The 26527-nt window shown below is 48.3% G+C and overlaps 1 protein-coding gene across 3 annotated transcripts in view; it reads left to right on the forward strand.

Annotated features, from left to right (window-relative positions):
* The first annotated feature begins 19789 nt into the window (after window positions 1-19789).
* RILPL2 (Rab interacting lysosomal protein like 2) overlaps window positions 19790-26527 on the forward strand; it is a 28360-nt gene continuing 21622 nt past the window's right edge. Inside the window, exon 1 of one of the 3 annotated variants that reach the window (XM_033220189.1) lies at window positions 19790-20532. In XM_033220189.1, the coding sequence (XP_033076080.1) occupies window positions 20170-20532 (363 nt within the window). In that variant the 5' untranslated portion in view covers window positions 19790-20169. The remainder of the gene's footprint in view (window positions 20533-26527) is intronic. The other 2 variants (XR_004439506.1, XM_033220190.1) reach the window with 2 other exon arrangements.

Below are 26527 nucleotides of genomic sequence, written 5' to 3' on the forward strand. Positions count from 1 at the left end.
AAAATTAGCCGGGCATGGTGGCGGGTGCCTGTAGTCCCAGCTACTTGGGAGGCTGAGGCAGGAGAATGGCGTGAACCCGGGAGGCGCAGCTTGCAGTGAGCTGAGATTGTGCCACTGCACTCCAGCCTGGGAGACAGAGCGAGACTCCATCTCAAAAAAAAAAAAAATACAAAACTTAACTGGGCATGGTGGCAGTCACCTGTAATCCCAGCTACTCACGAGGCTGAGGCAGGAGAATCGCTTGAACCTGGGAGGTAGAGGTTGCAGTGAGCAGAGATTGCTCCACTGCACTCCAGCCTGGGCAACAGAGTGAGACTCTGTCTCAAAATATAATAATAATAAAATAAATATCAGACCAGGCACAGTGGCTCACACCTGTAATCCCTGCACTTTGGGAGGCCAAGGCGTGTGGATCACGTGAGGTCAGGAGTTCAAGACCAGCCTGGCCAACATGATGGAACCCCGTCTCTACTAAAAATACAAAAACTTAGCCGGGCGTGGTGGAGGGCGCCTGTAATCCCAGCTACTCGGGAGGCTGAAGCAGGAGAATCGCTTGAACCCAGAAGGCGGAGGTTGCAGTGAGCTAAGATCACGCCATTGCACTCCAGCCTGGGTAACAAGCGCGAAACTCCGTCTCTAAATAAATAAATAAATGTCCACCAGTCCCTACTGATATAAATAAGTGATTGAATAAATAAAGTGGAGAGAAGAGGCAAATCTCCCACGCAGAACTGCAAATAACTTACGGACATAACTCCACTCCCCAGAAAGTAGAGCATGCCTAGGCAACATAGTAAGAACTCATTTCTACACAAAAAAAAAAAAAAAAAATTAGACCAGGCACCGTGGCTCACGCCAAAGCAGGAGGATCACTTGAGTGCAGGCATTCGAGACCAGCCTGGGAAACTTAGCAAGATCCCATGTCTACAAAAAACTTAAAGTTTTAAATAAATAAATACAAGCTTAGTTTCTCAGTTGTACCAGCCTCATTTCCAGCACTTAATAGCCTCATGTGGCTAGTGGCTACTATATATATATTTTGGAGACAGTCTCACTCACCCAGGCTGGAGTACAGTGACATGATCTTGGCTCACTACAACCTCTGCCTCCCATGTTCAAGCAATTCTCCTGCCTCAGCCTCTCACACTCAGCTAATTTTTGTATTTTTAGCAGAGACTGGGTTTCACCATGTTGGCCAGACTGGTCTCAAACTCCTGACCTCAGGTGATCCACCCACCTCAGCCTCCCAAAGTCCTGGTATTACAGGCATGAGCCACCGTGCCCAGCTATCCATTTTTTTGAGACAAGCTCTTTCTCTGTTATCCAGGCTGGAGTTCAGTGGCACAATCATGGCTCACTGCAGCCTCAACCTCCCAGACTCAAGTGACCCTCTTGCCTCAGTCTCCCAAGTAGCTGGGACTATAGGCTCATGCCACCACACCCAGTTAATTTTTTTTAGTAGAGGGAAGGTCTCACTATGTTGCCCAGCTGGTCCTCCAACTTCTGAGCTCAAGCCATTGTCCTACCTAGGTTCCCAAAGTGCTGGATTACAGGCATAAGCCGCCTTTTTTTTTTTTTTTTTTTTTTTTTTTTTGAGACACGGTCTTGCTCAGTCACCCAAGCTGGAGTACAGCAGCATAGTGGCCAGATCTTAGCTCACTGTGACCTCTAACTCAACTATAGGCATGTGCCACCATACCTAGCTAATATTTGTCTTTTTTTTTTTTTGAGATGGAGTCTCCTTCTGTCGCCCAGGCTGGAGAACAGTGGTGCAATCTGGGCTCACTACAAGCTCCGCCTCCTGGGTTCATGCCATTCTCCTGCCTCAGCCTCCCGAGTAGCTGGGACTACAGACGCCCGCCACCACACCCAGCTAATTTTTCGCATTTTTAGTAGAGACGGGGTTTCACCATGTTAGCCAGGATGATCTCGATCTCCTGACCTCGTGATCCGCCTGCCTCGGCCTCCCAAAGTCCTGGGATTACAGGCGTGAGCCACTGCGCCCGGCCTAATATTTGTCATTTTTGTAGAGATTGCATCTCACTATGTTGCCGAAGCTGGTCTTGAACTCCTGGCCTCAAGCAATTCTCTCGTCACAACATTGCCAAATGATGTATTGTAATAATCACAGGCCTGAACCACTGCAGGCCCTTGTACTGGACAGTGCAGGTACAGAACATTTCATCATTGTAGTAAGTCCTGTCAGATGGCATGGTGTAGGACAGTGCTGTTCCATAGAAATCAAGTGTGAGCTTGGTCAGGCATGGTGGCTCACGCCTGTAATCCCAGCACTTTGGGAGGCTAAGGCGGGCGGACCACATGAGGTCCGGAGTTTGAGACCAGCCTGGCCAACATGGAGAAACCCCGTCCCTACTAAAAATACAAAATTAGCCGGGCGTGGTGGCAAATGCCTATAGTTTCCCAGCTACTCAGGAGGCCGAGGCAGGAGAATCACTTGAACCCGGGAGGCAGATGTTGTGGTGAGTGGAGACAGTGCCATTGCACTCCAGCCTAGGCAACAAGAGCGAAACTCCGTCTCAAAAAAAGAAAAAGAAAAGAAATCAAGTGTGAGCCACATGTGGCATTGTATTTTCTAGTAGCCACATTGAAAAGGTAAAAAGAAACAAAGAAGCTAATTTCAACAAGTATTTTATTTATCCCAAAATATCCAAAGCATTGTTTCAACATGGCAATCAGTAGATACATTATTAGTGAGATCTTTTTTTTTCTCTTTCTGGTGCTGTCTTAGAAATCCAGTACACGCACTTTGGGAGGCTGAGGTGGGATGATCACTTGAGTCCAGGAGTTCAAGACCAGCCTGGGCAACATGGTGAAACTCCCATTTCTAGAAAAAATACAAAAAGGCCGGGCGCGGTGGCTCAAGCCTGTAATCCCAGCACTTTGGGAGGCCGAGATGGGTGGATCACGAGGTCAGGAGATCGAGACCATCCTGGCTAACACAGTGAAACCCCGTCTCTACTAAAAATACAAAAAAATTAGCCGGGCGAGGCGGCGGGCGCCTGTAGTCCCAGCTACTCCGGAGGCTGAGGCAGGAGAATGGCATAAACCCGGGAGGCGGAGCTTGCAGTGAGCTGAGATCCGGCCACTGCACTCCAGCCCGGGCGACACAGCAAGACTCCATCTCAAAAAAAAAAAAATACAAAAAAATGGCCGGGCGCGGTGGCTCACGCCTGTAATCCCAGCACTTTGAGAGGCCAAGGTGGGCGGATCACGAGGTCAGGAGATCGAGACCATCCTGGCTAACACCGTGAAACCCCTCTCTACTAAAAATACAAAAAATTAGCCGGGCGTGGTGGCGGGTGCCTGTAGTCCCAGCTACTTGGGAGGCTGAGGCAGGAGAATGATGTGAACTCATGAGACGGAGCTTGCAGTGAGCCAAGATCATGCCACTGCACTCCAGCCTGGGCGACAGAGTGAGACTCCATCTCAAAAAAAAAAAAATATATATATATATATATAAAATCTAGGTGTGGTGCCATGTGTCAGTAGTCCCAGCTACTCCAGAGAGTGACGCAAGAGAATTACTTGAGCCCGGGAGGTTGAGATTATAGTGAGCTGAGATTGTATCACTACACCCCAGCCTTGGTGTCTCAAAACAACAACAAAAAAGAAATGCAAGGTTTTTTTTTTCTTTTCTTTTCTTTTTTTTTTTGAGACAGAGTGTCGTTCTGTCATCCAGGCTAGAGTGCAGTGGCGCGATCTCAGCTCACTACAACCTCAGCCTCCCGAGTTCAAGCGGTTCTCCTGCCTCAGCCTCCCAACTAGCTGGGATTACAGGCACATCTGGCTAATTTTTGTATTTTTAGTAGAGACAGGATTTTGCCATGTTGGCCGGGCTGGTCTTGAACTCCTGACTACAGGTAATCTGCCCACCTTGGCTTCCCAAAGTGCTGGGATTACAAGCATGAGCCACCACACCCAGACGAAAGTCAAGATTTTTTTTTTTTTTTTTTGAGACAAAGTCTTGTTCTGTCACTCAGGCTAGAGTGTAGTGGCGCCATCTCAGCTCACTGCAACTTCTGCCTCCGGGTTCAAGCAATTCCCCTGCCTCAGCCTTCTGAGTAGCTGGGATTACAGGTGCCCGCCACCATGCCTGGCTAATTTTTTGTATTTTTAGTAGAGACGGAGTTTCACCATCTTGGTGAGGCTGGTCTCGAGCTCCTGACCTTATGATCCACCCGCCTTGGCCTCCAAAGTGCTCGGATTGAAGGCATGAGCCACCACACCCAGATGAAATTCAAGATGTATTTTTATACTTACAGCTCATCTCAATTAGGACTCACTACATTTCAAGTGCTTGGCAGTGACATGCTGGTGGCTACTGTAATAGGTCTAAAAGGTTACATCAAACTGTTAACAGTAGTTGCTTGGGGATCATGGTGGCATTGTGGAGGAAGACCTCTTGTAGCAGGAAGAGCCACAGACAAAACTCCTCGGACACCGGATTAAAGAAGGAAGAGGTTTTTTATTCGGCCGGGAGCCTCGGCAGACTCGCGTCTTAAAAGCCAAGCTCCCCGAAAAAGAAATCCTTGGCCTTTTTAAAGTCTTACAATTTTAAGGGGTCAACGTGAAAGGGTCGTGATAAATCAAGCAAGCGTGGGAAACGTGACTGGGCCTACATGCATCAGCTAACAGAACAAAAAGTTTTACAATGCTTTTTTTCGTACGGTGTCTGGAATTTACAGGTAACACAAGTAGTTTAGGTGAGGGGTTGATGTTATTATTATTACTTTTTTTTAACTCCTAGGGCCGGGTGGTAGTGCCAAGGTTGTCTGGCTATTTATCTTACTTTTGTTTCTTTCTCTCTTTCCTCCTGTCTTGTGAACTAGGCAAGGTGGGGAGAAGAGGGCAACAGGAGCAGTAGTGGTCTCCTTCCTTACTCTCACTTCTAATTATACTACTTAGTAACATTTCACACTTTTTACAATAAGCAGGTATTCATGTTTTTTCTTCTTTTATTTCTTTTTTTTTTTTCTCTTGAAACTGAGTCTCCCTCTGTTGCCCAAGCTGGAATGCAGTGGTATAATCATGGCTCACTATAGCCTCAACCTTCTAGGCTCAAGTGACCCTCCCACTTCAGCCTCTCCAGCAGCTGGGACGGTAGGCACGTGCCACCACATCTGACTAATATTTGCATTTTTTGTAGACACAGTGTCTCACTATATTGTCCAGGCTAAACTCAAACCCCTGGACTCAAGTGATCCTCCCACCTCCTTTAGGCCTCCTAAAGTGCTGGGATTACAGGTGTGAGGCATGGACCCCAATTTGTCTCTTGTGTTACTTGGGTCCTCCAGTATGCAGAGAGTCAGGACCAGTTAGTAATGTAAGGGTCAGGGCTACATAGGGCTAGGGTGAGTGGAGGCTTATGACCTGTGACTCACAAAGAGTGATGAAGCAGGGTTGGGCAGGGAAAGCCCTGGACTCTGATGCCATCTGACATCTGAGAATGGAAACGGGAGAAAGCAGTCAGGAAACAAGGGCCTCAGACTACAGCACAGGCTTGACAAACCCAAGGGGTTACTCCAGGGTAAAGATCGCCGATAGAGTTGTCCCTTGTTGGGCAGAAATGGCCCGGCTGGGCTTAGTCATGGACAGAGGGCTGCCTGTGAAAATGGTGTTCCCAGCAGGATGGAAGGTGCTGCAGCTGGAGGAGGCAACTGTACTCCTTGCACTCACTCGCAAGCTCTTTTTAAATATTTTTTTAAAATATTTATGTATTTATTTATTTTTATTTTATTTTATTTTTCAATTTGGAGTCTCGTTCTGTCACCCAGGCTGGAGTGTAGTGGCGCAATCTCAGCTTACTGCAATCTCCACCTCCCAGGTTCAAGTGATTCTCCTGCTTCATCCTCCTGAGTAGCTGGGACTACAGGTGTCCGCCACCATGCCTGGCTAATTCTTTTGTATTTGTAGTAGAGAGGGGGTTTTGCCATGTTTCCCAGGCTGGTCTTGAACTCCTGACCTCAGGTGATCCTCCTGCCTTGGCCTACCAAAGTGCTGGGATTACAGGCGTGAGCTACCACGCCCAGCCATATTTTTTTTTTTTTTTTTTTTTTTTTTTGAGGCGGAGTCTCGCTCTGTCGCCCGGACTGGAGTGCAGTGGCCGGATCTCAGCTCACTGCAAGCTCCGCCTCCCGGGTTTACACCATTCTCCTGCCTCAGCCTCCCGAGTAGCTGGGACTACAGGCGCCCGCCACTTCGCCCAGCTAGTTTTTGTATTTTTAGTAGAGATGGGGTTTCACCGTGTTAGCCAGGATGGTCTCGATCTGCTGACCTCGTGATCCGCCCGTCTCGGCCTCCCAAAGTGCTGGGATTACAGGCTTGAGCCACCGTGCCCGGCCCCAGCCATATTTTTTTAACTATGGTAAGAAAAACACATAACATAAAATGTATAATCTTAATCATTTCTGAGTGTACAGTTCAGTAGTGTTAAGTATATTTACACTATTGTGCAACCCATCTCCAGAACTCTTTCATCTTGCAAAGCTGAAACTCTCTCCCCGTTAACTCCCTTTTCCCCCACCCTAGCCCCTGGCACCCAACATTCTACCTTCTGTCTCTATGACAAATACGACATGATTCCACGTATGACTTCCTATATGCGTATGACTTCCTATATGCGTATGACTTCCTGTACACAGAATCACGTAGTGTTTGTCTTTTTGTGACTGGCTTCTTTCACTAAGAATAACGTCTTCAAGGTTTATCTATGTTGTAGATTCAGCTTCCTTTTTAAGCTGAATCACGTCCACTGTATAGACAGACCACATTCTCCATTGATCCACTGATAAACACTTGGGTTACTTCCACCCCTTGGCTATTGTGAGTAGTGCTGTTATGAACATGGGTGCCCAAATATCTCTTTAAGATCCTGTTTTCGGCCGGGCGCGGTGGCTCAAGCCTGTAATCCCAGCACTTCGGGAGGCCGAGACGGGCGGATCACGAGGTCAGGAGATCGAGACCATCCTGGCTAACATGGTGAAACCCCGTCTCTACTAAAAATACAAAAAACTAGCCGGGCGAGGTGGCGGGCGCCTGTAGTCCCAGCTACTTGGGAGGCTGAGGCAGGAGAATGGCGTGAACCCGGGAGGCGGAGCTTGCAGTGAGCCGAGATTGCGCCACTGCACTCCAGCTGGGCGACAGAGCGAGACTCCACCTCAAAAAAAAAAAAAAAAAAAAGATCCTGTTTTCAATTCTTCTGGGTACACACCCAGAAGGGGAATTTCTGGATCACATGGAATTCTACATTTATTTATTTGTTTGTTTATTTAGAGATGGAGTCTTGCTCTGTCATCTAAGCTGGAGTGCAGTGGTGCCATCTCAGCTCACTGCAACCTCTGCCTGCTGGGTTCAAGCAATTCTCCTGCCTCAGTCTCCCACAGTGCTGGGATTACAGACGTGAGCCACCACGCCCGGCCCCTGTTAGTCTCTTGAAAGGCAATCAGATAGGTGCATCTCCAGGACTGCTAAGTCTATATAGCTAAACATTTATTATAAAACATTTTACAAACCAAGCAGGAGACTGGAGGGCACTAGGGAAGGCAGATATTTCTACAGAAGTTTCACACTAATAGAATCTCAAAGGAACATTTAGCGTTCACTACCTGGCCCTGGGCCAAGCTCATTTCATTCCCTTAACTGCTCTGTAAGGAGGGGATTGTTGCATTCCAGTGGTGCAGCAAGGGCCGACTTGGAGGGGAGAGCAGAGAACTTCAGTTATAATGCCCTCCCACCCACCACGCTGAATAAACAAATCACAATTGTTTTTTTTTTACTGTTGCCTTATGCAAACACAGACTCAAAACAGTGCCCTGGGCACCACCCTTCCTGTAGCTAGATTCCTTCCCCTAAACTGCTCCAGATAAAATCATTGACTGAGCATCCCAGGCATTTAAACTAGGCTGGGAAATCTCCAAAATCCTTGTTGTTTCCACGTATGATTTAAGAATAACAAGACCTGAAAATAACAGAGCGAACAGGAAGGAAGCCATCCTGAGTGTACCACTTGGGAAATAAATAAATGGCACTACTATATGCAAAAGACCTTAAGACTGATTCTGCTTGGTGCCGGGCGCGGTGGCTCACATCTGTAATCCCAGCACTTTGGGAGGCCGAGGCGGGCGGATCACCTGAGGTCGGGAGTTCGAGACCAGCCTGATCAACATGGAGAAACCCCATCTCCACTAAAAGTACAAAATTAGCCGGGCTTGGTGATGCATGCCTGTAATCCCACCTACTCAGGAGGCTGAGGCAGGAGAATCACTTGAACCTGGCAGGCTGAAGTTGGAGTGAGCAGCAATCGTGCCATTGCACTCCAGCCTGGGCGACAGAGCAAGACTCCGTCTCAAAAAGAAATAAATAAAAATAAAAAATCAAGAAAGGACAGTGTCCGGCACATAGTAAGTTGTCAATAAATGTTAGCTATTATTATTGCAAACTACATCTATTGCCAAAATAAAGCCTTTAAAAATTCCAAATGATACATCATTATACAAAGTTTTAAAAAGAATTTCCAGAACACACTTCCCCTGAGATTTAAGACAGGTATGCCGCAGTATGTGACGGAACTCCCCTCGTCCCTTCCCTGCCCCACCTTTGAGCGGAAAACCAAAGAGGGACTAAAAAGGCAACAAGACAGAAGATCATGCCGTATTTTTGGTTAAACAAAGGAAAAAGTGAAATGGAAAAAAAAAAAGCAGATGGGTGGGTCATGCAATACAAACGGAACAGTAAATGTTTTCGGGGCGAATGTCCACAAATAGGACGTTTCCAATGGCAAGTAGCTGGTGGTTGTGTTTGGTACACCAAGCAGAATAAGTCTTTTCTTTTTTTTCTTTTCTTTTCTTTTTTTTTTTTTTTTGAGACAGAGTTTTGCTGTTGTTGCCAGGCTGCAGTGCAGTGGTACGATCTCGGCTCACTGCAACCTCTGCCTCCTGGGTTCAAGCGATTCTCCTGCCTCAGCCTCCTGAGTAGCTGGGACTTCAGGCACCTGCCACCATGACCAGCCAATTTTTTGTATTTTTAGTAGAGACGGGGTTCACCGTGTTAGCCAAGATGGTCTTGATCTCCTGGCCTCGTGATCTGCCCACCTCAACCTCCCAAAGTGCTGGGATTATGGATGTGAGCCACCGCACCCAACCAAATTTTTGTATTTTTAGTAGAGATGGGGTTTTGCCATGTTGGCCAGGCTGGTCTGGAACTTTTGACCTCAAGTGATCCATCTGCCTCAGCCTCCCAAAGTGCTGGGATTACAGATGTGAGCCACAACACCCGGCCCCTTCTTTTTTTATATATATATAAAATATATATTTATTAAAATAGAAACAGGGACTCACTATGTTGCCCAGGCTGGTCTTGAACTCCTGGGTTCAAGCAGTCCTCCTGCCTTGGCCTCTGAAAGTTCTGGGATTATAAGATGTGAGCCATTGCACCTGCACCTGGCCCAGACACTGTTCTAAATGCTTACTTCACAACAATCTCAGGAAGTACAGACTGGGGGCAGTGGCCCATACCTGTAATCACAGCACTTTGGGAGGCCAAGGCAAGCGAATCTCCTGAAGTCAGGAGTTCGAGACCAGCCTGGCCAACACTGTGAAACCCTCGTCTCTACTAAAAATACCAAAATTTGCCGGGCGTGGTGGCATGCATATGTAATCCCAGCTACTCAGGAGGCTGAGGCAGGAGAATCGCTTGAATTTGGGAGGTGGAGGTTGCAGTGAGCCGAGATTGTGCCACTGCTCTCCAGCCAGGGTGACAGAGGGAGACCCTGTCTCAAAAAACAAACAAACAAACAAACAAAAAAACACTAAGAAGTATGTTCTATTCTTATCCTAATTTTATAGTTGGGAGACTTGAGCTCTGGAGCAGGGGATTAATTTGCTTGCAAGAAGGAGAGTTAAGATTTATGCTCTGGCTCTAGAAGCCAGACTCTTTTCTTTCTTTTTTTAAAATTTGAGACAGGGATTTTGGCTTGTGTTGTCATTGCTTTTGGTGTTTTAGCCATGAAGTCTTTGCCCATGCCTATGTCCTCAATGGTATTACCTAGAAACAACAGGTGCTGGAGAGGATGTGGAGACATAGGAACACTTTTACACTGTTGGTGGGACTACAGACCAGTTCAGCCATTGTGGAAAACAGTGTGGTGACTCCTCAAGGATCTGGAACTAGAAATACAATTTGACCCAGTCATCCCATTACTGGTATATATCCAAAGGATTATAAATCATGATGCTATAAAGACATGCCCACGTATGTTTATTGCGGCACTATTCACAATAGCAAAGACTTGGAATCAACCCAATGTCCATCAATGACAGACTAGATTAAGAAAATGTGGCACATATACACCATGGAATACTAGGCAGCCACAAAAAAGGATGAGTTTGTGTCCTTTGTAGGGACATGGATGCAGCTGGAAACCATCATTCTCAGCAAACTATCGCAAGAACAGAAAACCAAACACCACATGTTCTCACTCATAGGTGGGAATTGAACAATGAGAACACTTGGACACAGGGTGGGGAACATCACACACCGGGGCCTGTTGTGGGGTGCGGGGAGGGGGAAGGGATAGCATTAGGAGATATAATTAATGTAAATGACGAGTTAATGGGTGCAGCACACCAACATGGCACATGTATACATATGTAACAAACCTGCACGTTGTGCACATGTACCCTAGAACTTAAAGTATAATTTTAAAAATTTAAAAATAATAATAAAAAAATTTGAGACAGGGTCTCGCTCTGTCACCCAGGCTGGAGTGCAGTGGCTCAATCTTGGCTCACTGAAGCCTTGACCTCCTGGGCTCCAGTGATCCAAGTGATCCTCCCACCTCAGCCTCCCGAGTAGCTGGGACCACAGCCACATGCCACCATGCCTGGCTAATTTTTTGTATTTTTTGTAGAGACGGTTTTTTGCCATGTTGCCAAGGCTGGTCTCGAACTACTATGCTCAAGTGATCTGCCTGCCTCGGTCTCCTAAAGTGCTTGGATTGCAGGCATGAGCCATTGTACCCAGCCAAAGTCAGCCTCCTGAACACTCTGCTATCACTCACTGGTTTTCAAACTTAAGCACACACTAGAATCATCTACAGGGCTTTAAAACACAGATGCTGGAGCCCTCCCTCAATGTTTCTGAATCAGTGGGTCAAGAATTTGCATTTCTAAAAAGTTTCCAAGTGATGCTAATGGGGCTGACCCTGGGACCACACTTTAAAACTTCTGCTATCGGCCAGACACAGCGGCTCACATCTGTAACCCTAGCACATTGGGAGGCTGAAGCAGGAGGATTGCTTGGGGCCAGGAGTGGGAGACCAGCCTGGGCAACATAGGGAGACCCTGCCTCTACAAAAAAAAATTTTTTTTTTTTGAGATGGAGTTTCAAAGGCTCTTGTTGCCCAGGATGGAGTGCAATGGCATGATCTTGAATCACTGCAACCTCTGCCTCCCAGGTTCAAGTGATTCTCCTGCCTCAGCCTCCCGAGTAGCTGGGGATACAGGCATGCACCACCACACCCAGCTGATTTTGTATTTTTAGTAGAGACAGGATTTCACCATGTTGACCAGGCTGGTTTCGAACTCCCGACCTCAGGTGATCCACCTGCCTCGGCCTCCGAAAGTGCTGGGATTACAGGTGTGAGCCACCGTGCCCGGCTTACAAAAAATTTTTGAAAAATTAGCCAGGTGTGGTGGCAGGCACTCGTAGTCCCAGCTCCTCGGCAGTCTGAGGCAGGAGGAGCTCTTGAACCCTGGAGCTCAAGGCTGCAGTGAGCTATGTTCATGTCACTGCACTCCAACCTGAGTGACCAAGCAAGATCCTGTCTCTGGGGGAAATAAAAAAAGAACTTCCGCTATAACTTGTAATTGTTTCCATAATTTCCCAGTGGAGAGAGAAGGGCCATCATTACCTATCAACAGATTGTCCAATTCTATGAGGGATCTAAGAGTTAGGTTTCTTAACACTTTGTAATAGTAGCCAACATCCATTGATGCTTATAGTATCCTAGACACTTTTATGCATTGTATTATACAATCCTTACATCAGTCTTGGGAAACAGATATTTTTATTTTTCCCAGTGTACAGTGAGGAAACTGGATTTGGAGAGATGAGGAAATTCGATCAAGTTTGTGAATCAGCAAGTATGTAGCAATTGGGAGGTTCAAAGCAAAGACTGCTTAACTCTACAGCCTTGTAGGACATTTCAGCCTTTGAACAATAATCTCAATAATCTCAATACAATAATCATTAATGAATAAACAGATTCTTTGTTTTTTGTTTGTTTGTTTTGTTTTGTTTTGAGACAGAGTCTTAATCTGTTGCCCAGGCTGGAGTGCAGTGATGCAGTCAAGGCTCACTGCAGACTCGACCTCCTTGCCTCAAGAGATCCTCTGGCTTCAGCCTCCCAAGTAGCCAGGACTACAGGTGTGTGTCACCATGCCCGACTAATTTTCGTGTTTTTTTTGTTTTTTTTTTTTTTTGTAGAGATGGGGTTTCCCCATGTTGCCTAAGCTGGTCTCGAACTCCTGGATTCAAGTGATCCTCCTGCCTTGGCTTCCTGCAGCACTGGGATTATAGATGTGAGCTACTGTGCCTGGCCCAGAAGGAAATTTTTTTTTTTTGAGACAGAGTCCCGCTCTGTCACCCAGGCTGGAGTGCAATGGTGTGATCTCGGCTCACTACAAACTCCACCTCCCAGGTTCAAGTGATTCTCCTGCCTCAGCCTCCTGAGTACCTGGGATTATAGGCGCATGCCACCACGCCCTGCTAATTTTTGTATTTTTAGTAGAGATGAGGGCTTCACCATGTTGGTCAGGCTGGTCTCAAACTCCTGAGCTTGTGATCCGCCTGCCACAGCCTCCCAAAATGCTGGAATTACAGGCATGAGCCACCACACTGGGCCCAGAAGAAACTTTTGACGTGGACAATTCCAGCAGTGAAGAGTAGGAGCAGTGAAAGTTAAAGGAAACTTTTTTTTTTTGAGACAGATTCTAGCCCTGTCGCCCAGGCTGGAGTGCAATGGTGCAATCTCAGCTCACTGTAACCTCTGCCTCCTAAATTCAAACGATTCTCTGGCCCCAACCTCCAGAGTAGCTGGGATTATAAGCACGCACCACCACCCCAGCTAATTTTTTGTATCTTTAGTAGAGACGGAGTTTCACTATGTTGGCCCAGCTGGTCTCAAACTCCTGACCTCGTGATCTGCCCAGCCCGGCCTCCCACAGTGCTGGGATTACAGGCATGTGCCCAGCTGAAACTCACTTTTAATTCTTCCTGATGGCATTGTTCTAGGAAGGCTAATTCCACTCAACAGAATTGAGCATTATTTACATATAAAATCAACCTGTTTAAAATACACAGTTCGGTGTTTTTAGTGTATTCAGAGTTGTGCAACCATCACCACAATCTAATTTTAGTACATTGTCATCACCCCCCAAAAGAAACCCCATATAGGCCGGGCACGGTGGCTCAAGCCTGTAATCCCAGCACTCTGGGAGGCCGAGACGGGCGGATCACGAGGTCAGGAGATCAAGACCATCCTGGCTAACACGGTGAAACCCCATCTCTACTAAAAATACAAAAAACTAGCCGGGCGCGGTGGCGGGCGCCTGTAGTCCCAGCTACTCGGGAGGCTGAGGCAGGAGAATGGCGTGAACCCGGGAGGCGGAGCTTGCAGTGAGCTGAGATCCGGCCACTGCACTCCAGCCTGGGCGATAGAGTGAGACTATGTCTCAAAAAGAAAAAAAAAAAGAAACCCCATACACAGAAATAGTCATTTCCCATTTTTCCCAGCCCTAGAATGAGGCTAGACTGGGTACTAATGTACTCTGTGTCTATGGATTTAACCTCTTCTGGCTATTACATGTAAATAGAAGCATACACTACGCAGACTTTTGTGTCTGGCGTCTTTCACTCAGCATGGTGTTCTCGAGGTTCATCCTTGGTGTAGCGTATGCCAGTGCTTCATTCCTTTCTCCCCAGCACTTTATCGAGACAGAATTTACCTAAAGGAAATGCACAGATAAGTGAATAGTTCCACAGTTTTTTGTTATTTATTTGTTTATTTATTTATTTATTTTAGAGATGGAGTCTCGCTCTGTCACCCAGGCTGGAGTGCAGTGGCGCCATCTCGGCTCACTGCAAGCTCTGCCTCCCAGGTTCACGCCATTCTGTGGCCTCAGCACCCCCCAGTAGCTGGGACTACAGGCTCATACTGCTACACCTGGCTAACTTTTTTTTTTTCTTTTTGTATTTTTAGTAGAGACGGGGTTTCACCGTGTTAGCCAGGATGGACTCGATCTCCTGACCTCGTGATCCGCCCACCTGGGCCTCCCAAAGTGCTGGGATTACAGGCATGAGCCACTGTGCCCGGCTATTTGTTTAGAGATAGTCTCGCTCTGTCACCCAGGCTGGAGTGCGGTGGTTCCGTCATGGCTCACTGCACCCTCGGCCTCCCAGGCTCAAGCAATTCTCCTACCTTGGCCCCCCAAATGGATGGAACCACCGGTGCACACCACCACGCTTGCCTAATTGTTTAATTATTTATGCAGACAAGATCTCACTATGTTGCCCAAGCTGGTCTTGAACTCCTGGGTTGAAACGATCCTCCCACTTCAACTTCCCAAAATGCTGGGACAACAGGCGTAAGCCACCCTGCCCAACCTCAACTTTTTACCTTCGTGTATACTCATGTGACCTCCACCAAGAGCAAGATATAGTACCTTCTTTGAGCTTCCGTACAGCTGAACAAGGGGAGGTCCCTGGAGGGTGGTGCCCTGGGGAGGGCCTGGGAGCTCTGCCCCCTCCCCGCATTCCTCACTTTCATCTATATCCTCCGAAACATCCTTTATCATAAACGGGCGAGCATATGATGCCTTGGAAGTCTTTATATTTCAAATCTTCTTTGAATTGCAAATTGCTTGAGTGTTTGTGGACTAAATCCTGGGCAAATACGCCGAGTTCCTCGAGCGGGCTTACCACTGCAGACTGTAGCACTGGTTGGGTCTTTGATTTGTCTGAAAAGTTAGGGCAGTGAGAAGCCCAGCTGCGGTGAGGGAGTTTCTTGTTGAGTTTAGAAGCACGTGACTGAAAGTCAGAAAACAAACTCACCAAAGCTGTGAGAGACAGCTATGAAACCATAGAAGCCATCTGTGGACTCATGTCTAGGTTATTGAAGATAAACTGTTTAATCAAATTCATACGTCTTTATTTTATGTTTTTTTGTTTTGTTTTGTTTTGTTTGAGACGGAGTCTTGCTCTGTCGCCCAGGCTGGAGTGCAGTGGCCGGATCTCAGCTCACTGCAAGCTCCGCCTCCCGGGTTTACGCCATTCTCCTGCCTCAGCCTCCCGAGTAGCTGGGACTACAGGCACCCGCCACCTCGCCCGGCTAGTTTTTTGTAGTTTTTAGTAGAGATGGGGTTTCACCGTGTTAGCCAGGATGGTCTCGATCTCCTGACCTCGTGATCCGCCCGTCTCGGCCTCCCAAAGTGCTGGGATTACAGGCTTGAGCCACCGCGCCCGGCCTTTTTTTTGTTTTCGAGACTGAGTCTTGCTCTGTCAGCCAGGCTAGAGTGCAGTGGCATGATCTCGGCTCACTGCAACTTCCCCTTCCAGGTTCAAGTGATTCTTGCACCTCAGCTTCCCAAGTAACTGAGATTGCAGGTGCTTAGCACAAGCCCTGCTAATTCTTGTATTTTTGGTAAAGACAGAATTTCACCATGTTGGCCAGGCTGGTCTCAAACTCCTGGCCTCAAGCAATCCACCCACCTCGGCCTCCCAAAGTGCTGGGATTACAGGTATTAGCCACTACACCCAGCTTTATTTTACTTATTTATTTATTTATTTATTTTAATTTTTTTTTTTTCTTGAGACTAAGTCTTGCTCTGCTGCTCATGCTAGAGTGCAGTGGCATGATCACGGCTCACTGCAGCCTAGAACTCAGGCTCAAGTGATTCTCCCACCCCAGCTTCCCAAGTAGCTGGGACCACAAATATGCACTATCACACCCAGCTAATTTTTTTGTTTTTTTTAGTAGAGATGGGATCTCACTTTGTTGCCTAGGCTGGTCTGGAACTCCTGGCCTCAAATAATCCTCCCAAAGTGCTATGGGATTACAGGCATGAGCCACCAGGCTGCTCAAAATTAACACCTCTTGGCCGGGCACACATGCAACGAATGCAACGAATCTCCAGAACTTTCTGATTGCAAAACTGAAACTCTATTCCCATTAAACAACAACTCTCCATTCTCCGTCACCAGGTTGGCCAGGCTGGTCTCGAACTCCTGACCTCAAATGATCTGCACACTTACATCTCCCAAAGTGTTGGGATTACAGGTATGAGCCACGGCGCCTGGCTCCTTTTTTATTTTTTGTAGAGAGGGTTCTCACTGTATTGCCCAGACTGGTCTCCAACTCCTGGCCACTGTGATGGCCCTTTACATGCACTTTGAGTTAATTTTTTGTATATGGTGAACTACATTGGTTGAAAAGACTGTCCTTGCCCCATTGAATGATCTTAGCTCCCTTATTGAAAATCATTTGCCAATATGTGCAAGCATTTATTTATCAGCTCTCTATTTTATTTTCCATTCTTTGTTACGGTTGAATACTATTCTATTGGATAGACATACCTTCTTTTACGTATGGCAGGCCTAATGTTTCATCTCAGTATTTAACCACTGGATGTTGTCACTCTGTGATTTGTGGGCTTTTAGTCCCTTGCCCAGGAGCTTTGTTTTGATTATTACAACATTGGTGGCGGGGCACAGTGGCTCATTCCTGTAATCCTAGCACTTTGGGAGGCCGAAGTGGGAGGATTGCTTGAGGCCAGGATTTTGAGACCAGCCAGGTCAACAGAATGAGGCCTTGTCTCTTTAAAAAAAAAAAAAAAAAAAAAAAGCCAGGTATGGTGGCAAGCACCTGTAGTCCCAGCTACTCGGGAGGCTGAGGTGGGAGGATCACCTAAGCCCAGGAGTTCAAGGCTGCAGTGAACTGTGATCATGCCACTGCACTCCAGCTGGGGTGACAGAGCAAGGCCTCATCTCTTAAGAAAAAATGGGCTGGGCACGGTGGCTCACACCTGTAATCCCAGCACTTTGGGAGGGTGAGGGGGGCAGATCACCTGAGGTCAGGAGTTCAAGACCAGCCTGGCCAACATGGTGAAACCCTATCTCTACTAAAAATATAAAACTTAGTTGGGTGTGGTGGCTCATGTCTGTAATCCTAGCTACCTGCAAGGCTGAGGCAGGAGAATTGCTTGAACCCAGGAGGCAGAGGTTGCAATGAGCCAAGATCGTGCCACTGCACTCCAGTCTGGGCTACAAGAGCAAAACTCCGTCTCAAAAAAAGAAAAAAAAGAAGAAGAAGAAAGGCCAAGCACGGTGGCTCACGCCTGTAATCCCAGCACTTTGGGAGGCCAAGGCTGGTGGATCACCCTGAGGTCAGGAGTTCAAGACCAGCCTGGGCAACATGATAAAATTCCATCTCTACTAAAAATACAAAAAATTAGCCATGCATGGTGGCGTGCACCGGTAATCCCAGCACTTTGGGAGACCCAGGTGGGAGGATTGCCTGAGCTCAAGAGTTCACAACCAGTCTGGGCAACACGGTGAAACCCCATCTCTACTAAAATAGAAAAAATCAGCTGGGCGTGGCGGCATGCGCCTGTAGTCCCAGCTACTCGGGAGGCTGAGGTAGGAGAATTGCTTGAACCTGGGAGGTGGAGGTTGCAGTGAGCTGAGATTGTGCCACTGCACTCCAGCCTGGGCAACAGAGCAAGACTCCGTCTCAAAAAAAATAAATAAGTAAAACTAAAAATATATAAATAAGTAAATAAAATAAAAACGGCCCTCTGAAAATAGTATGGTTTTTTTTTGTTGTTGTTGTTGTTTGTTTGTTTTTTGTTTTTTTTTTTGTTTTTTTTTTGTTTGTTTTGGAGACGGAGTCTCGCTGTGTCGCCCAGGCTGGAGTGCAGTGGCCGGATCTCAGCTCACTGCAAGCTCCGCCTCCCGGGTTTATGCCATTCTCCTGCCTCAGCCTCCCGAGTAGCTGGGACTACAGGCACCCGCCACCTCGCCCGGCTAGTTTTTTGTATTTTTTAGTAGAGACGGGGTTTCACCGTGTTAGCCAGGATGGTCTCGATCTCCTGACCTCGTGATCCGCCCGTCTCGGCCTCCCAAAGTGCTGGGATTACAGGCTTGAGCCACCGCGCCCGGCCTATCTTTTTGGTTTTTTTTGAGACGGAGTCTCACTCTGTCACCCAGGCTGGAGTGCTGTGGCCGGATCTCAGCTCACTGCAAGCTCCGCCTCCCGGGTTTATGCCATTCTCCTGCCTCAGCCTCCCGGGTAGCTGGGACTACAGGCGCCGCCACCTTGCCCGGCTAGTTTTTTGTAGTTTTTAGTAGAGACGGGGTTTCACCGTTGTTAGCCAGGATGGTCTCGATCTCCTGTCCTCGTGATCCGCCCATCTCGGCCTCCCAGAGTGCTGGGATTACAGGCTTCAGCCACCGCGCCCGGTCATGTTTTGTTAATTTGCTTTGCTTTAGTTGGTTGGTTTAATCCGTGTACATTCTCCATTGAGATTCTAGTACCTCAGTGTGAAGAAAATGGACACACCTATCACAAGGAAAGCTGCCAATACATTCCTAGGAAAGATAAGCTGAACTTTCTGCCTGAGACTGCCTGTTGCTGAGCTTTCTGCCTGAGACTATCACAGACCTCCAATGGAACCTAAAATAACTTGAGATTTGTTGTGCTTTTGTTTTGAAACATGGTCTCACTCTGTCACCATGGTCTCACTCCGTCACAGGCACCACTCTATGGTGCGATCTTGGCTCGCTGGAGCCTCAACATCCTGAGATCAAGCGATCCTCCCACCTCAGCCTCCCGAGTACCTGCCACTACAGGCATGAACCACCGTGTCCACCTAATTTTGTTTACTTTTTGTAGAGATAGGGTCTCACTATGATGCCCAGGCTAGTCTCGAATTCCTGGGCTCAAGCAATCCTCCTGCCACAGCCTCCTAAAGTGTAGAGATTAAGGCATGAGCCACAGCGAATAACTCAAGTTTCTAAGCCACACTGCTAATATTCTCAGTAATATGGATTCTGCATATGTGTCGAATGCTTTGTGATTTTCAGACAGGGGTTTCTCTCTTGTTAATTACACCTCCTTCTCTCACGCAAGTAGCAAGGTGTCTCCAACACCAGCAATTCCTCCCTAGCGCTGTGGAAGAAAGAATGAAGGATCACAATCACATATGTAAGTGCTTCCTAAGTACGTGAGGTGTCACACACATGATCTCATAAGTTCATGTTCCTCGCAGCAACCCTGCCACCTGGGTCCCGCTATTGCCCCCATTTTACAGAAGAGGAGACTGAGGTTTGGAGACGTTAAGTAACTTGCCAAGGTGTCAGCGCTGGTTACGTGGAGGAGCCGAGGACCCAGCGAAGTGAGCAGGGTAGGAATTCTCCATTTTATTGAGAGTCACAGAAGTCAGATGCCCCAGACCCTAATGACAATTTGCTGGGAGTTTTCCAGATCCTCAAGCCTTGGGGACTCTGTCGCGCTGCCCACAACAGCTGCTTTCTATTTGGCCGCAGGTTCCAGAAAACTCCCTCAAAGAGAGACCCGGATCTTCCATCACGTACGATGCAAATTCTACGGCTGGAAAGCACGAAGGTAGAAAGGAAAAAGTTGCGTTCTTTTTGCCCTGCTCTCGATTGCGCGGTGGAAAGTCCGTCTCCACGGGAACGCGCCTCCCGGCAGCGGTCGCCAGGGGCGGGGCTCAGGGCGGCTCTCCCCCGCGGGCTGCAACTGTTCCCAGGCTGGGGCGATTGCCCTCACCACTGAACTTTCCTCTTCTCGGCCGCCCTCCTTTTCCGTTGTCCCTTCGCGCCCCAAATCACATCCTGGAGCGCACTTGCCCGCGCGGCCTGCAGAGGAGACGGTGCACCCGAGGCGTGGGCCCTAGAGTCGCGTGCGCGGCCCCTTTTTCCATCCCCCACCCCCACCCCGGGCCCACCCTCGGGCCGCGCTGATTGGGCAGGTAGGGACTCTGCCCAGCGGAAAGTTTTGGGTGCCGGGAGGAAGTTCAACCTTTGGGAGACTCCAGGACAGCAGCTCCGGGGTCGGCGGGGGTCTGGGTGGCCATGGAGGAGCCCCCTGTGCGAGAAGAGGAAGAGGAGGAGGGAGAGGAGGACGAGGAGAGGGACGAGACTGAGGACGAGGAGAGGGACGAGGCTGGGCCCGAAGGGGCGCTGGGCAAGAGCCCCTTCCAGCTGACCGCCGAGGACGTGTATGACATCTCCTACCTGTTGGGCCGCGAACTTATGGCCCTGGGCAGCGACCCCCGGGTGACGCAGCTGCAGTTCAAAGTCGTCCGCGTCCTGGAGATGCTGGAGGCGCTGGTGAATGAGGGCAGCCTGGCGCTGGAGGAGCTGAAGATGGAGAGGGACAACCTCAGGAAGGAGGTGGAGGGGCTGCGGAGACAGGACCCTCCGACCAGCCGGGAGGTGAGTGTTGGGCCCATAGCGCAAGGGTGTTGGGCCCACAGCGCCTGCGGGGCGTAGGAGGGCGCCTACTAGCAGGAAGACACCTTATTTTCTTTTCTTTTCTTTTTCTTTCCTTTCCTTTCCTTTCCTTTCTTTTCCTTTTTTTTTTTTTTTTTTAAAGAAATGGGATCTCTCTGTGTTGCCCAGGCTGGTCTCAAACTCCTGGCTTCAAGTGATCCTCCAGCCTCAGCCTCCTAGAGTACTGGGTTTACAGGTGTGAGCCACCTTGCCTGGCCAGAATCTGTATTTCTAACGAGTTCCCAGTTAATGCTGATGCTGTTGGCCCAGGGTCCACAGTTTGAGAACCTTTGACCTAGAGCAACAAACACAATTTTTTTTTTTTTTTGACACAGGGTCTTGCTCTGTCGCCCAGGCTAGAGTACAGTGGTGCAAACACGGCTCACCTACAGCCTTGGCCTCTTAGGCTCAAGCAATTCTCCTGCCTCAGCCTTCCAAGTAGCTGGGAGTACAGGCATGTGCCACCATGCCTGGCTAACTGTTTTGATGTTTTGTAGAGATGGGGGTCTCACCGTTACCCAGGCTGGTCTCAAACTCCTGAGCTCAAGGAATCCTCCTGCCTTGGCCTCCCAAAGTGCTGGGATTGCAGATGTGAGCCACCACACTTGGGCAAGAAACACATTTTACCTAAAGAGAAATTAGTGCATATGACCACAAAAAGACATAGACAAGAAGATTCCGAGCAGCTTTAGTCTCAACTGCCAAACTGGAAACAATCTAAATGCAACCCAGTTTGAGTTTTGAAATTGTGATATATGGAATACTGTGCAACAGAAAAAGAACAGGGTGCTGATACACATAGCAGTGTGAATGAATCTCACAGATGTTACATTGAGAGAAAGAAGCCAGGCACAAAAGAGAAACTACTGTAGATTTTTTTTTTTTCGAGTCAGAGTCTTGCTCTGTTGCCCAGGTGTAGTAGTTCAGTCGCGTGACCTCGACTCACTGCAACCTCCACCTCCTGGGTTCAAGCAATTCTCCTGCCTCAGCCTCCTGAGCAGCTGGGATTACAGGCGCTTGCCACCATGCCTGGCTAATTTTTTTTTTTTTCGTTTTTAGTAGAGACGGGGTTTCGCCATGTTGGCCAGGCTGATCTCAAACTCCTGGCCTCAAGTTACCCACCCACCTCAGCCTTCCAAAGTGCTGGGATTACAGGCGTGAGCCACCTCACCTGGCCCTACTGTACATTTAAATAAAATTCAGGGACAGGCAAAATAATTTATAGTTGTAGAAGGCAAATTGGCAGTGGGGGGAATGGAAGGGAAATTGATAGAGAGCTAGAAGTGTCCTATATCCTAATCAGGGTATGGTTATAGGGATCTACACATATGTTAAAAATCATCCGGGCCGGGCGCTGTGACTCATGCCTGTAATCTCAGCACTTTGGGAGGTCGAGGCGGGCAGATCACGAGGTCAGGAGATCGAGACCATTCTGGCTAATACAGTGAAACACTGTCTCTACTTAAAAATACAAAAAACTAGCCGGGCGACGAGGCGGGCGCCTGTAGTCCCAGCTACTCGGGAGGCTGAGGCAGGAGAATGGCGTAAACCCGGGAGGCGGAGCTTGCAGTGAGCTGAGATCCGGCCACTGCACTCCAGCCTGGGCGACAGAGCAAGACTCCGTCTCAAAAAAAAAAAAAAAAAAATCATCTGGCTGGGCGCTGTGACTCATACCTGTAATCTCAGCACTTTGGGAGGTCGAGGCGGGCAGATCGCGAGGTCAGGATTTCGAGACCAGCCTGGCCAACATGGTGAAACCCAGTCTCTACTAAAACTACAAAAAAAATTAGTCGGGCATGGTGGCGGGTACCTGTAATCCCAGCTACTTGGGAGGCTGAGGCAGGAGAATCACTTGAAACCAGAAGACAGAGGTTGCACTGAGCCGAGATCGTACCACTGCACTCCAGCTTGGGTGACAGAGCGAGATTTCGTCTCAAAAAAAAATTCTTTTTTTAGGGTATAGGGTCTTTCTCTGTCATCCAGGCTGGAGTACAGTGGTGTGATCACAGCTCACTGAGGCCTCAAACTCCTGAGTTCAAGCAGTCCTCCCACCTCAGCCTCTCGAGTAGCTAGGACTATAGGCACACACCAACCGCCTGGCTAACTTTTGTATTTTTTGTAGAGACGAGGTATCACCATGTTGCCTAGGCTGGTCTCAAACTCTTAGGCTTAAGTGATATGCCTACCTCAGCCTTCCAAAGTGCTGGGATTACAGGTGTGAGCCACCGCACTCGTCCTAGTTTTTTAAAATTCTTGTCGAAACTCATTAATGTTATGACCTACTAGCATGTCTCCAGCCACAGTTAAAAAAAAAAAAAGCTGCTGGAAGTGGACGATGTCTTTTTTAATCTTCACACTATTATTGTTTTACAAAACTGAGGCACAGAACAATTAAGTAATTTGCCTAAGGACTTAACGGCAAGTAAGAGGTGAAGTCAGGATCTTCATTCAGAGATGCTAGTCCTAAATACTCCATCCTAAAATACAGACTTTTTTTTTTTTTTTTTTGAGACGGAGTCTCGCTCTGTCGCCCAGGCTGGAGTGCAGTGGCCGGATCTTAGCTCACTGCAAGGCCGCCTCCCAGGTTACACCATTCTCCTGCCTCAGCCTCCCGAGTAGCTGGGACTACAGGCGCCCACCACCTCACCCGGCTAGTTTTTTGTATTTTTTGTAGAGACGGGGTTTCACCATGTTAGCCAGGATGGTCTCGATCTCCTGACCTCGTGATCCACCCATCTCAGCCTCCCAAAGTGCTAGGATTACAGGCTTGAGCCACCGCCCCCGGCAAATACAGACATTTGACCTTACTTGTTGTACTAACATTTGATGAGTGAGTGCAGTAACTGATGCTAGGCTCTGGGGCTATGGAGATAAAGTAGACAAGGTCCCTGCCCTCAAGAAGCTCACATCTAGTGGGAGAGGCCAGACACACAGTCCTAGAACCAGGACACAAGTATACAAACCAGGCCAGGCGCAGTGGCTCACACCTGTAATACCAACACTTTGCGGGGCCGAGGCAGGCAGATCACTTGAGGCCAGGAGTTCGGGACCAGCCTGAGCAACATGTGAAACCCTGTCTCTACTAAAAATACAAAATTAGCTGGACCTGGTGGCACACGCCTGTAATCCCAGCTACTCAGAGGCTGAGGCACGAGAATCACTTGAACCCGGGAGGCGGAGGTTGCAGTGAGCCGAGATTATGCCACTGGACTCCATCCGGGGCGACAGAGCAAGACTGTCTCAAAAACAAACAAACAAACAAAAACCAAGTATACAAACCAAGGCTGGGCGCGGTGGCTGATGCCTGTAATCCCAACACTTTGGGAGGCCGAGGCAGGCAGATCAGGAGGTCAAGAGATCGAGACCATCCTGGCCAACATACTCCACGTCTACTAAAAATACAAAAATTAGCTGGACATGGTGGCACGCGCCCGTATTCCCAGCTACTTGGGAGGCTGAGGCAAGAGAATCGCTTGAACCTGGGAGGGGGAGGTTGCATTGAGCTGAGATCACGCCACTGCATTCCAGCCTGGCAACCGAGCGAGACGATTTTGTCTTAAAAAAAAAAAAAAGTATACAAACCAAGAAGTAAGCCTAGAAAGAACAGGAACGGAGTCACTGAGATTCACAGGGAAGTGTGAAGTTTCCCAGTAGCTTCTCTGGTAACTTTTTTTTTTCCTTCTTCTTCTTCTTTTTAATTGTTATTATTATTTACCTCATACTTTCTCTGAGCCCGGTAGTTTATTTCACCTATTCCTAAGTGATGGTGACAATTGTATTTCTAGATAATATTCTACTTTAGTATCTGTCAAGTGACATGGTTAAGTGTGATGACTTGTATCCTGGCTTTTGAGAGTCAAGGAAAGTTGAATGACTTGCACAGGATTGCTCAGCCACATTCTGTGTTATTTTTGCCTCCATCTCCGGGCACAAGGATATGGAGGAAGTCCCATTATGAGCTGAGAACAGTGTGGTGTGCACAGGGGCTGGGTAGTTTCCCGTATGGGGCAAGGTGGACAAGTTTCATCGGGCGGCAGATGAGATGGCATATTTTCTTCCCAAACCGCAGCCTTAAGAACTGGGATAGGGAAAAATGCATGAATTAAGAAAATGAATGTTTAGTGCCACTAGACAGTTCACAAAAATATGCCTTGTTTTTTCCTTTGTATGTTTTGAGACAGGGTCTCACTTTGTCATCCAGGCTGGCATGCAGTGGTTTGAACACTGCTCACTGCAGCTTCAACCTCCCTGGGCTCACGTCTCCCACCTCAGCCTCCCTAGTAGCTGAGACTATAAGCGTACGCCACTATGGCCACCTAATTTTTTTTTTTTTTTTTTTTTTTTTTTTTTTTTGAGGTGGAGTCTTGCTCTGTCGCCCGGACTGGAGTGCAGTGGCCAGATCTCAGCTCACTGCAAGCTCCGCCTCCCGGGTTTACACCATTCTCCTGCCTCAGCCTCCCGAGTAGCTGGGACTACAGGCGCCCGCCACCTCGCCCGGCTAGTTTTTTGTATTTTTAGTAGAGACGGGGTTTCACCGTGTAGACCAGGATGGTCTCGATCTCCTGACCTCGTGATCCACCCGTCTCGGCCTCCCAAAGTGCTGGGATTACAGGCTTGAGCCACCGCGCCCGGCCGGCCACCTAATTTTTGTATTTTTTCTAGAGATGAGGTTTTCCCATGTTGTCCAGGCTGGTCTCAAACTCCTGGGCTCAAACGATCCACCCTCCCTAGCCTCCCAAAGTTCTGGGATTACAGGTGTGAGCCACTATTCCTGACCTCTTTTTGGTTTTTTAAATTGTAGTAAAGCTGGGTGTAGTGGCTCATGCCTGTAATCCCAGCACTCTGGGAGGCCAAGGTGGGCGCAGGTCACCTGAGGTCAGAGTTCAAGACCAACCTGGCCAACATGGTGAAATCCCATTTCTACTAAAAATACAAAAAATTTGCTGGTCGTGGTGGCAGGCATCTGTAATCCCAGCTACTAGGGAGGCTGAGGCAGAAGAATTGCTTAAATCTGGGAGACAGAGGTTGCAGTGAGCTGAGATAATGCCACTGCACTCCAACGTGGGCAACAGAGCAAGACTGTCTCAAAAGAAAAAAATAAAATAAAATAAAATGTAGTAAAATACGCCGGGCGCGGTGGCTCAAGCCTGTAATCCCAGCACTTTGGGAGGCCGAGACGGGCGGATCACGAGGTCAGGAGATCGAGACCATCCTGGCTAGCATGGTGAAACCCCGTCTCTACTAAAAATACAAAAAACTAGCCGGGCGAGGAGGCGGGCGCCTGTAGTCCCAGCTACTTGGGAGGCTGAGGCAGGAGAATGGCGTGAACCCGGGAGGCGGAGCTTGCAGTGAGCCGAGATTGCGCCACTGCACTCCAGTCTGGGCGACAGAGCGAGACTCCGCCTCAAAAAAAAAAAAAAAAAAAAGTAGTAAAATACAAGTAACATAAAATTTACCATCTTAACTTTTTTTATTTTTGAGATGGAGTTTTGCTCTGTCGCCCAGGCTGGAGTGCGGTGGTGCGATCTCAGCTCACTGCAAGCTCCGCCTCCCAGGTTCACACCATTCTCCTGCCTCAGCCTCCCGAGTAGCTGGGACTACAGGGGCTTGCCACCACGCCCAGCTAACTTTTTTGTATTTTTTTAGTAGAGACGGGGTTTCACCATGTTAGCCAGGATGGTCTCGATCTCCTGACCTCGTCATCCGCCCGCCTCGGCCTCCCAAAGTGCTGGGATTACACAGGCGTGAGCCACTGCGCCCGGCCCATCTTAACTATTTTTAAGTGTACAGTTCAGCTTCATGAAGTCCATTCACACTGTTGTGCAGCCATCACTACCATCTGTCTCCAGAACTCTCTTCAATTTGCAAAACTGAAACTCTAACGTGTTAAGTAACAACTTCTCCTTCCCCTCCCCCAGCCCCCAGTAACTACTTTTCT

This window comes from Trachypithecus francoisi, unplaced genomic scaffold, assembly GCF_009764315.1.
Source record: "Trachypithecus francoisi isolate TF-2019V2 unplaced genomic scaffold, Tfra_2.0 Lachesis_group11, whole genome shotgun sequence".
Classification (NCBI taxonomy): domain Eukaryota; kingdom Metazoa; phylum Chordata; class Mammalia; order Primates; family Cercopithecidae; genus Trachypithecus; species Trachypithecus francoisi.